This window comes from Mirounga leonina, unplaced genomic scaffold (genome assembly GCF_011800145.1).
Source record: "Mirounga leonina isolate KUSES-001 unplaced genomic scaffold, KU_Mleo_1.0 Mir_175, whole genome shotgun sequence".
NCBI lineage: Eukaryota > Metazoa > Chordata > Mammalia > Carnivora > Phocidae > Mirounga > Mirounga leonina.
In genome coordinates, this window is record NW_023270453.1 from 3841883 (window position 1) to 3855125 (window position 13243).

Genomic DNA, 13243 nt, shown 5'->3' on the forward strand with positions numbered 1-13243 from the left:
CATAAATAGATTTTCAAGTTTCCTATAGTTCCTAGCAATTTTTACAACAATCTATTTGTAATTCTAAAATATTCTAAACTATTTTTACCACCATATTTCAGCAACCATGTGTATGAAATATACATACATTCTCACATAAGTGTCAAACATTTTTTAAATGCCAAGAAATCACGTTGCATTACAATTACTTAGTTGACTTCTGTTCACGATGTTTTGTTCTTTTTAATACAGAAAGATAATCATAATGATTTCTGGAAGTGTTAAAACTAGAAAAATAGCTAAATAGAACATTTTTTTTCTTCTGAATAATCTCAACAGGGGTTCTTTTTGTTATAAAATGAATCTAATGAGCATACATTTTCAAGTACTTCTTGTAAAAATCACAAACTTCTAATAACTGCTGGATTATTCAAAATTTGCATCTGAAAATTTTCCATTTATTTTCCCCCAACAGAGAGTTGTATATTTTAAACCATTTGAACCATGTTTCTTGCACTGTCACTGATTTGCCTCTTAATTCCATATGCCACATGTCTACATCCAAATCTGAAACTATTTGCTATGCTGAAATCTGCCTGCATAGAGCGTTCTGCTATCATAGCCATCACTAAATTGTGTTGAGTAAGGCCACAGTTCAACAGGATATGGAACAATGAGGAGCAGTATGCAGGAACTTATCAGTAGAATCCATATTCCTGGGCTTTTGGAACATGTGGAACTCATTTCTCCAATTTTGTGATCCCAAAGGTGGGATGTACTATAATCAAAGAGGGAGGGTGTCTCCATGATGTGATCTGAGGTTGCTTGGAAGGCCCAATTATCCCCCGAATTGTCTTCCACAGTGCCCGACTCTCTTATTTAAAATTCACTGAAGAGTTCCTCTTAGATTTAATCATTAACACCTTCATGGGAAGACAAATATTAAATTATATCTCCAAGTGATGGTTAACTTAGGGCATACTTTTGAGAAAATGAGTAGGAAGAGAATAAACTTTTAAATAGTGGTGATGGTGAAGAAATTGGTGCACAACTCAGAATTAAGTATGGTATGGGTAGATGGTCACAATATAAAGTGCTTAGAAGACAGAGAAAATATAAGAATTATGAAAAAATCTAGAAAGGGAGAGGCAGAAGATAGTAAAAGTAAACCACATCTCACAATATTGCCTGGGCCTATATTAATAATGCATTTCTCTCTTCCTCTTAAAAGATCTTTGAGGCCCAGTTGTAGTCTTAACAATGAGTCCTGCTCTTTCTGAAAAATTGTGGCAAAATACACATGACATAAAATTTATCTTTTAACCATTTTTAAGTATACCGTTCTCTGGTATTAAATACATTCACGTTGTTATGCAACCATCACCACCATCCAACCCCAGAGCTTTTTGTTTTTTCCAACTGAAACTCCATATCCATTAAACACTAACTTCCCATTCTCTCTTCCCTCCAGCCCACCATTCTACTGACACCCACCATTCTTTTCTGTCACTATGGATTTGACTACTCTACATACCTCATGTAAGTGGAATCCCAATATTTGTCCTTTTGTTACTTGTTTATTTCACTTAGTATTATGTCCTCAAACTTCACCCATGTTGCAGCATATATCAGAATTTGTTTCCATTTTGAGACTGAATAATATTCCATTGTATGTATATACCACATTTTGTTTACCTATTCATCTGAAAGGACATTTGGGTTGCTTCCACCTTTTGGCTATTGGGAATAATGCTGCTATGAACACTGGTGTACAAATATCTGTAAGAGTCCCTGCTTTCATTTCTTTTGGATGTATCTCCAGACATAGAATTATTGTGTCATGTGGATAATTCTAATTTTAATTATTTGAGGAATTGCCATGCCATTTCACAGAAAAGCTAAAAGATTTTACATTCCCACCACAATTGCACAAGTGTTCCAATATTTCAACATCTTTGCCAACAACTGTTATTTCCTGGGGTTTTGTTTGCTTATAATAGCCATCCTAATGGGTATGAGGTGGTATCTCATTCTGGTTTTGATTTGCTTTTCCCTAATGATCAGTGATGTTGAACATCTTTTCATGTGCTTACTCATATTTGTATATCATCTTTGGAGAAATGTCTATTCAAATCCTTTGTCCATTTTTAAATCAGGTTGTCTGTTTTTTGTTGTTGTGAGAGTTCTTCATATATTCTGCATATCAACCTCATATCAGATATGTGATTTGCAAATAGTTTCTCTTATTCAATGGATTGCCTTTTCATTCTGATAGTGTCCTTTGATATTCAAAAGTTTTCATTTTGATGAACTCTAACTTATCTAGTTTTTTTGTTTGTTTGTTTTTTGGTACCTTTGGTTTTGGTGTCATCCAAGAAGCCATTGCTAAATCCACTATTGTGAAGCTTTTCCTCTGTGTTTTCTTCTAAGAGTTTTATAGTTTCAGCTCTTACATTTAGGTTTTCAATCCATTCTGAGTTAATTTTGTATATGGTGTAAGGTAGGGATCCAACTTTAATCTTTTTGCATGTAGATATACAGTTTATACAGTTTTTGTTGAACAGGCTGTTCCTTCTCCACTGAATGGTCTTGGCACCCTTGTCAAAAATCATTTGCCTACAAATGAAAGCTTATTTCTAGGCTCTCTGTTCTATTCCATTGGCCTATGTGTCTGTCTTTATGCCAGTGCCACTCTCTTTTAATTACCGTAGCTTTGTAGTAAGTTTTGAAGTCAGGAAGTATAAGGGCTATAAATTGGTTCTTTTTTGAGACTTTTTTGGTTATTTGGGGTCCCTTGAGATTCCATATGCATTCTAGAATGGATTGTACTACTTCTGCACAAAATATTCTCGGGATTTTGATAGGGATTACATTGACCCTGTACATCACTTTTGGTAATATTGACATCTAAACAATATTGATTCTTCCAATCCATGAACATGAGATGTCTTTTCATTTCATTGTGTCTTCTTTAATTTCTTTCAGCAACAATGTTTAGTTTTCTATGTATATGTCTTTTGTCTCCTTGGTTATGTTTTAGTTTTTAGAGGAAGAAGAAATGTAATTTTTATTGAAGTTAATTTACATACAATATATTAGTTTCAGGTGTACAACATAGTGATTCAATATTTATGCACATTACAAAATGATCACCATAATAAGCCTAGTTGCCACCTGTCACATATAAAATTTTTACATTATTGACTATATATAAAAAATAAATATAATATTATGTTAATATTATGTATTGACTAATATTATATATTGACTATATTATGCAACATAGTATATTACATCATGTCTTGTTTATTTTTTAACTGGTATACTGTACCTCTTTTTTTATTTAAATTCAAGTAAGTTAACATCTAGTGTATTATTAGTTTCAGGGTAGAGTTTAGGGATTCATCAGTTCCATATAACATCCAGTGCTCATTATATCAAGTGCCCTCCTTAATGCCTGTCATCCAATTACCCCATCCCCCCACCACCTCCCAAGACTGTACCTCTTAATCCCCCTCACACATTTCATCTATCTTCCCATTCCTCTCCCCTCTGGCAACCATCAGCTTGTCATCTATACCTATAAGTCTGTTTCTGTTTTCGTTTTGTTTATTCACTTGTTTTGCTTTTTAGATTCAACATATAAGTAAAATCATATGGTATTTGTCTTTCTCTGTCTGATTTATTTAATTTAGCATAATACCCTTTAGGTTTACGCATGTCATCACAAATGGCAAGATTTCATTCTTTTTTATGGCTCAGTAATATTTCATTGTATATATATACACCACATCTTTTTTATCCATTCATCTATTGCTGGTGGCTTCTATATCTTGGTTATTGTAAATTATGCTGTGATGAACATAGGGGTGCATATATCTTTTCAAATTAGTGTTTTCATTTTCTTTAGATAACTACCTAGAAGTGGAATTTGGGGATCATATGATAGTTCTGTTTTTAGCTTTTTGAGGAACTTCCATCCTGTTTTCCACAGTGATTGTACCAATTTACATTCCCACCAACAGTGTAGGAGGATTCCCTTTTACACACATCCTCACCAACATTTGTTACTTATTATGATAATAACCATTCTGACAGGTGTGAGATGGTATCTCATTGTTGTTTTGATTTGCATTTCCCTGATAATTAGTGATGCTGACTATCTTTTCATGTACCCATTGGCCAAATGTATGTCCTCTTTGGAAAAATGTTCATTCAGAACCTCTGCCCATTTCTTAATTGAAATGTTTCTTTGTTTTTTGATATTGTGTTGTATGAGTTCTTTATATATTTTGAATGTTAACCCCTATCAGATATATCATTTGTGAATATCTTCTCCCATTCAGTTAGCTGTTCTTTCATTATGTTGATTTTTTCCTTCACAGTGCAAAAGTTTTTTCATTTGATGTAGTCCCATTTGTTTATTTTTGCTTCTGTTGTCCCTGCCTAAGGAGACAGATCCAAAAAAAATATTTATAAAACATGTCAAAGAGCTTATTGCCTATGTTTTCTTCCAGGAGTTTTCAGGTCTTACATTTAGCCTTTAATCCATTTTTAGTTCATTTTTGTATATGGTATACAAAAGAGGCCCATTTTAATTCTTTTGCACATAGCAATCCAATTTTCCCAACACCATCTATTGAAGAAAATATCTTTCCTCAATGTATATACTTGCCTTCTTTGTCATTTACTAATTGACCATATAAGTGTGTATTTATTTCTGGGCCCTCTATTCTTTCTATTGATTTATGTGTCTGTTTTTGTGTTTGTACCATACTGTTTTGATTATAATAGCTTTGTAGTACAGTTTGAGATCTGGGAGCCTGATACCTCCAGCTTTGTTCTTCTTTCTCAAGATTGCTTTGGCTGTTTGGGTTTTTCTGTGGTTCCACAGAAATTTTAGGTTTATTTGTTCTAGTTCTGTGAAAAATGCCATTGGTATTTTGATAGGGATTGCACTGAGTCTGTAAATTGCTTGGGGTAGTATGGACATTTTAACAATGTTAATTCTTCTAATCCATGAGCATAATATATCTTTCTATTTATTTGTGTAATCTTCAATTTCTTTATCAATGTTTTATACTATACTTTCAGAGCAGGTCTTCTACCACCTTTGTTATTCTTAGGTATTTTATTCTTTTTGATGCCATTGTAAACTGGACTGTTTTCTTAATTTCTCTTTCTGATAATTTGTTATTAGTTTGTAGAAACACAACAGATTTCTGTATATTAATTTTGTATTCTACAAATTTACATAATTCACTTAGTAGTTCTAATAGTTTTTTGTGGAATCTTTAGGATTTTCTATATACAGCATCATGTCATCTGCAAGTAGTGACAATCTTAGTTCTTCCTTTCCAATTTAGATGCCATTATTTCTTTTTCTTGCCTCATTGCTGTGGCCAGTACTTCCAGCACTATTTTGAATAAAAGTGGCAAGAGTGGGAATACTTGCCTTAGTGGAAAAGCTTTCCTGATTTTAAAAGGAAAGTTTTCAGTTTTTCCCCATTAAGGATGATGTTAGCTGGGGGGTGTCATATATGGCCTTTATTATGTTGATGTACACTCCCTCTATAACCATTTTGTTAAGAGTTTTTATCATGAATGGATGTTGAATTTTGACATGTGCTTTTTCTGTATCTATTGAGATGATTCCTAAGTATTTTATTTTGTTTGATGCTACTGTAAATGGAATTGTTCTTTTAATTTCCTTTCCAGATTGTTCATTGCTAGTGTACAGAAAGACAGCTGATTTTGGGGTGTTGATTTTATATCCTGCAACCTTGCTAAATTTTTTTATTTGTTCTAACAGGTTAGTTTTGGAAGAATCTTTAGAGTTGTCTACATTAAGATCACATTTTCTGTGAACAGATGATTTCACTTGTTCATTTCCAATTTTAATATTTTCTTGCCAAAATGCTCTGGCTGGGACTTCCAGTACTATGTTGATAGAAGTTATGAAAAATGGCATCTTTGTCTTGTTCCAGCTCTTACAGGAAAATCTTTCAGTTTTTCACCATTGAGTATGATGTTAGCTGTAGGTTTTTCATATATAGCCTTTATTGTGCTGAGGTAATTTCCTTCTAGTCCAAGTTTAAGTGTTTTTAGCTTCTTCCCTTTTTGAGGAAAACTATGTATTACATAGCCACAATATTTTACATACCATTCACTTTACCATTTAGAGAATTACTTCTTTCATTAGATAACACATAAAAACATATTTGTAAAAAATTATCTCTTCACTCTCATTTAATGTAAAAATTAATGGTCAATTCCTACAAAGGATGAGATGAATCTAAAATATTCCAATTAAATAAAAGTAAAATTTAATTACATTCAAAAGTAAATTTCAATGAAAGATTGCTATTATTTGGCCTGGCAAGTTAAAAATATTAATTAATCTTTACAAGGAAATATTTATCTTTCACACTGAATTAATTTTAATATTTTCATTCAGATAGAAACAGGAAAAACCTTAACTCACAAAGTTATGTGATAGCAAATGGAATTAGCACTCTTAGGGCTCACACCAGAATTATCCAATATTAATTTGGATGGATTCCTGTCATATAGTCGCCTTTATTCTCAAGTCATTGAGACTGTCTTTGGTATTGAGACTGCCAATTGAGTCATTGATGGTATCTAAGTCAATGATAAAAGGATTTCCAAACCATGTTTTAACTTTAACATTGTTTCACAATTAGTAACCTTCAAAGAAGTTCAAAGGAGTGTTTGTGTCTGGTGATTTCTGTAGAAATATTGACAAGGCATGGCATTAACTCCAGTCTGCAGCAGTATTCACTCGAGTATTATAAATGCTGCATAGCATTCTGCCAAACAGAATTCCTGTTCTCTCATTTGCTTTTTAATTTTTTCTCAAAACTCAACTGTGACATATGATTGACAGTGAAGTTGAACACTTCATCATCTGTGGTTTTTTCATTTTCTGTAAGTTTTGTGAGTTGCCTTTTCAGGACTTTTACCCATATTTCTATGAGAGAATGCATCCTTTATTTGATATATTTACCTGGAAGAGAACTATTTGTCAAATATGTTGAAAGCATTGTTCCTCTTTCATTTTATTTACAATGTTTTTGATTCGTTGAAACTGTTATTTTACATATTCTAATTTGATTGATTTTCGTACTTTCTTCCTTTCATGTAATGCATAAAAAGGCCCTTCCCCATCCAAATATTTATTCAATACCAACATTCAACAAATATATTTTAAGGATTTATTACACCTCAAAGCAAAGAAAAACTTTTCCTGACTTCAAAACTTATTGTCAAAAATAATAAAGACTAGGGCTTTATTTTCTACATTTAACACTTTACCTTCTGGAAATTTTGATGTGTGGAGTAAATAAGAAATTTATCCCATAAAATTGCCTCATCTTCATTTGTTGCAAATAAAAACACAGTTAGTGTTGTATAGTGGTTAGAATTAAGGGTTCCAGGGTGCGCCTGGGTGGCTTAGTTGGGTAAGTGTCTGCCTTCGGCTTAGGTCATGATCTCCGGTTCCTGGGATTAAGCCTGGGTGTTGGGCTCCTTGCTCAGTGGGGAGTCTGCTTCTCCCCCACTTTCCGCTCATGCATTCTCTCTCTCTCCCACTCTCCCTCTCTCCCTCTCAAATAAATAAATAAAATCTTTAAAAAAAAAAAAATTAAGGGTTCCAGAATCAGAAAGAACTGGTTGTGAATTCCAGTTCCTCCACTAAATAACTCTGTGTCCTTTGGCATTTTAGTTTACTTATTCTGAGCCTCTCTTTACCAAGCTGGAAACTGGGAATAATAATAGTTCTTATTATTTTGATGTTTGGTGAAGATTAAATGAAATACTCTGTGGAAATTTTTCAACAGTGCTTGGCTTATAGGAGGTACTATAAACTGACTTGGAATGCCACCATTATTTTTTTAATATATTATAGATATTGTGTTATATTTCTTAATATGTTTTATATATAGAAACTTACTATTTCTAGTGATGAGATTCTTTTCTAATTTTGAACTTTCACAATGTTGGAATAGTTTACATGATACCTGTTATGAATCTACTAATAAAAGTTATTTCCCATTATTAATCATTTTCTTCTCCCCTCTTCTAGCTGTTGTCACTCATTTTTCTGAATGAACTTGAAAATCACTTTAATCAGATTTCCAGATAAATTCCAAAATTTATCCTGGTTATACTCTATATTAGAATTTAACTAGATTGATTTCATGAATGTGAAAATGTATATATTTACACTACTGAAGCACACCATTAGGAAATAGTCTTGTCATGAGTCTTTCTTCCATACATCAGTAATTTTTTATCATTTTCTTCAGCTAGACTCTATATATTTATTACTAGATTTCTTAAATTTTATTGTGCTATGGACTCAATATCTGTGTCCCTTCAAAATTCGTACGTTGAATCTTTAATCCCCAGTGTTAAGATATTTGGAGGTGGGGCTTTTGAGAAGTGACTGAGTCACGAGTAGGACACCTTCATAATGGGATTAACGTCTTTATAGAGGAGGAAGAGAAGCCAAAGCTCTCTCCCCACCATGTGAGGACACAGTGAAAAAACAGCTATCTGCAGGGGCACCTAGGTGGTTGAGCATCTGACTCTTTGTTTCTGCTCAGGTTATGATCTTGGGGTCATGAGACTGAGCCCTAGGTCAGCTCTGTGCTCAGCATGGAGTCTGTTTGAGACTCTCTCTCCCTCTCCCTCTGCCCCTCAACTCCCCTTACGTACACATACGTGCTCTCTCGCTCTCTCTCAAATAAATAAATAAATCTTAAAACAAAAACCAAAACCAAAAAACAGCTACCTGCAAACCAGGAGAAGGGCCCTCATCAGACACCAAATCTGCAAGTACTTTGATCCTAGACTTTTCAGCTTCCAGGACTACGAGAATTAAAGGCCACCCATTTCATGGTATTTGTTATGGTAGCCCAAACTGAGACATGTTGCTTAGGATTTTTAGTTGTTTCATGAAAATATACATCAAACACTTTGCATACAATGTAGTAGTAAGGTAAGTATTGTGCATGAAATCTCACATTTCAGTCTATTAATTCTTTAACTTCAAGTACTTCAATGAATCAATTACTTTTTTAAAGTAGTTGACATGTCATCCTATTGAAGTAATAACATTTGTACTTAAACATCACCTGATTAAACACTGTCACCTCTCAGATTTTGAGAATGCACCTCTAAGGTAATTTTTATGTTTTTCACATATAAATTTAGATTTATACAAAGTAAATACCTAAAAAGGTAAATACCTTTTTTGGAAAAAAATTCTTCTTCCTAAATCCAAAAAGTTTGCAAAAGAAATAAGGTAAAACCACAAAATTTTATGTATTCCATCAAATCAAAGTATAAAATAGATTCCTATCTCCTTATAAAAATACTAGACCAAACAGAAAGTTCCTAAGTGTGATGGGTAGGTAGGAGAGAAAAGTGTCAGATTAACAGAATATATGTTTTTTCTTTAGAGTCAGGAGTTAGCTCTAAAAGTGAATGTATGTAACAGTTAATTGTAACACTGACTTCAGGTATGCAAAAGTAATTATCTAAGAATATTTATTTTCTGGCAACACTTCAACAGTATTCAACATATTTCATGGGATATATATCTCAACACTGTATCAACAGTAGTTTATAATCTTCCAGTTGACTTGGATCTGAATGGTAGCAATATAAGCAAGATTACTGTCTTTATTCTTAAGTAAAAATAAAGCCTTTGCATATCAAATAATTTTGAGAAATTGCTAGGAGAGAAGCTAGACTTTCTCTGTACTTGCTATAATGGCTCCAATATTAAAATAAACAAATACAAATCAAAGAGAATGAGGGAGAATGGGCAATGCGGATCAGCATGGAAGCAGACAACACAATGCTTGGAACATGATTTTTTAAAAAAGATACCCAGGACTACAACATTTATTTCCCTGGCTCAGGATATCAATAAATTATAAGGAAGAGGGATTCTTGTCAACACTAGAACCAAACAGTTGTGAACCTAAAAATTATTTTTCTTAATCACTATATACTAAGTGCTCAATATCGTGTATAAATAGAATTTATTTCATTGTGAAGATTGTCTTTCTAAACCTCCCATCTTTAAAAAATTCTGAGTTAAAACAAAAAGTTCAAGTATTCTGAAAAGAAGGTCCATCATGTAAAATAAGAAAATTCTCAAAAACATATTAATAGAATCAGTTGCATCTGAAATTCAACTTCAACTAGGCCAATTTCATTACGAAAAGTCAACATAATAATCTATTTCTTTAAAGGTCACACCATTTGGATGCTTAAAAGGGACACAGGTTGATTTTTTTTTTTCAAAAAGGGACTATTTTAACATCATTATAAAGTTAACTTTTTTAAAAAAAAGTCTCACCCATAAGTTTCAGCGTCACAAATTTTTATGAGAAAAATTGCTTGGCCATCATTATTCTTCCACAACATTTCCCCCCTCCTATGGTGTACAAAAGAAACTCACACTTCTAAGTGATTCTCAATTTTACCAACAGGTTATGGTCCACATTTTAAATAAAATATCAAAGTGGAAAGTTCTCAGAAATGAAAATGAAAAGTGAAAAAGCCAAAAGGTGATCTCCTAATGTAACATTTAAAATGAAATCTGTTTATTCACAGATCTGTTCCTTTGTTTCCCTCCACGGCCGCGAGTTATTAGAATTTTTCATGCAGCCGAGACCTTTTGCACTCGGCAGCTTTCTCCTTCTTTCACATTAACCTTTTCCCTGAGGCAGGACCATGCATGTTATCACAGCAAGCGTGCTAAAGGAAGCTCCACAGAGATTAATAAGGGAAGGGACTTTGCACTTCTTGTCAAACCAGCCAAGTGGTTCCTCTTTGCTGCTCACCAAAGAACAGCGAGGGTTTTCCCAGACAGGTCAGAGAAAGGGCAGCACACCCACATCCAGCCTCTCTGGGCAAATTGGACAAATATAAATGAATCCCTGTCTTCGGCTGCATTTTGTATTTAACAGTTACTAATGGCATGATCACTATCCCAAACTATGGGAAACAAATCAATAGCTTGTTTTCTTCTGCAGAGAAGAGATTTTTCAGTATTCACTGTTCTTGTTCTACTGTAACAACAACTGAATATGTAAGTAGAAGTCCAACAATAGCAAAACTGAATATATAGAAACTTACCAACAATAGCAAAACTGAATGTATAGAAACTTACCAACAATAGCAAAACTGAATATATAGAAACTTATTTTAGCAGAAGAAAATGAAAAATTCTATAAACATGACTTAACATAGCATCTGAATAAAAACTAGAAAATATGTTTGAGTAAGGTGCTCTAAAATACTAGAATTAGTGCCTCCAGATAATTGAACCAGTAGTTACTATGAACCAACAATGAACCCACTTAATTGTATGAAAATGTTTGTGAAAGGCGATTGCCCTCATTCCACTAGTGAAATGCAGTATTCCTTCAGGACGTCAGATTGCAAGAGAAACTACAGAAACATACACGTCTTTACCCATGTCTTGCCTTGGTGAACAGTTTCCTTTTTCATATAACACCAGTAAGCAATGGAGCATTTTCCCGCTGCTGAGAGTCAATTTATCTCACTTTACAACCTCTTTAATGAGATGGACGTTCAAGATCACACAATTAGTACATGGTTTATGCAGGATCCAAATCTAGGTCCTGCACTCCCCTAAGCTGGTGCTGTTTCCTGCACCCCAGAATCAAAGGCTACGAGCCCATGTTGTACTCTGTGGGCAGTCGGTACCAACTCACGGGGAAGGTAGTGTCCTATAGGCAAAAATCAAATCTATTCATGCAACCTAAAAGTCATCTCAAACATTTCCATATTGATTCCAAATTTAAGCTCATCATTTCCATCACAGCATTTTAAAGCTTCAATCATGAGCTTCTTTGGAATTTTGCTTCCCTGATACATTAAAAACTACAAGACTGCATTTCACTTCCTTCTTTATAACCAGTAAAAACTACTTTAGAATACGTTCCCTCCAGTTAGAATCTTAGCAATTTGATATTGTTTAATTAGAGGAATTTTGGTCTATGAACCCATCTCTATTGAAAAGTATATTTTAGTTTCCGATTTACATTAAAGGCGTATAAATGAAATCCACGAGGGCCAGGTATCTAGCCAAATCTCCCTGGGCTACCCGTCAGCCCCTGACTTGAAGGTGTCCAGGGAACTGAAATTGGACAAAGGAGAATAGCACTTACATTGCTGTTCATCACTCTTGTCCCCACACTGATCTGTGAAGTCACACACGTTGTCAGGAGGCAAGGACAACCCATTGCCACACTGAAAGTCTTTTGTTCCTTGCTGAACCCATGCAGAGATGAAAACACAAGAAATCCAAAGGAAACAAAAAGCTTCATTCCTTGGGAATGCTAACATTTCGGCCAAGCAGAAGAGCACCACTTGATAGGTCGCTGGGAGATCAGGCAGTTGTAATAGGTGAATCCATAATTAGAAACATCCTTTCTCTTTTCTCTACCCTTTCTTTTCCAGATTTGCCTCTTATGACTGGATACCCTTGGTAACTATCTGCAACCCTAACAAATGACTCCCAGAGCAGTTCATTTACTCTTTCAGAGGAGTGTCTTTAGAAAATATTTAACTTGAGCAACTGCACCTTTTCTGTATCTAGCTAAACATGGATATTTATTGCCCTGTGTATACCATATTTAAACAATGTAAGCCTTTATGATCATGCTATCTCCTGAAAGAAAATTTTAAGAAACAAAGGGCAGGCACATAAATGGGGTGGGGGACCGGGGGAGGACCACAGTAAAGTTTTAAGTAACAGCAATGTTCTGTATTAATTCCTGTGCTTACTTAATCACATTCATGTAATTTAGAACACTATTGTGGTCGCTAAAACATATTCAAATATTTCAGACCCAATTATTAGAATTTCTCTGTGAGTTCAAAATGTGTATCCTTAGTTATTAAATAGAAACCTCATATTGCTTGTTTGGATAAATTGAGTACCATAGGATTTTTAAAGACTTTATTTACTTATTTCAGAGAGAGAGAGCATGAGCGGGGGTGGGGGGGGAGGGGCAGAGGGAGAGGGATAAGCAGACTCCCTGCTGAGCAGGGAGCCTGACACAGAGCTCAATCCCAGGACCCTGAGATCATGATCTGAGCCGAAGGCAGATGCTTAACTGACCAAGCCACCCAGGCGCCCAAGACCATAGGATTTTAGAAGTTGAAGGGACGGGCACCTGGGTGGCTCAGTCATTAA

The 13243-nt window shown here is 34.3% G+C and overlaps 1 protein-coding gene across 1 annotated transcript in view; it reads right to left on the bottom strand.

Annotated features, from left to right (window-relative positions):
- The window catches only part of MALRD1 (MAM and LDL receptor class A domain containing 1), an 807963-nt gene extending 795387 nt beyond the window's left edge, over positions 1-12576 (bottom strand). Inside the window, exons 1-2 of the mRNA XM_035022447.1 lie at positions 12528-12576; positions 12213-12425 (exon numbers count right to left, since the gene is read on the bottom strand). Coding sequence (XP_034878338.1) covers positions 12213-12425; positions 12528-12576 — 262 coding nt within the window. The remainder of the gene's footprint in view (positions 1-12212; positions 12426-12527) is intronic.
- Between the last annotated feature and the right edge of the window lie 667 nt (positions 12577-13243).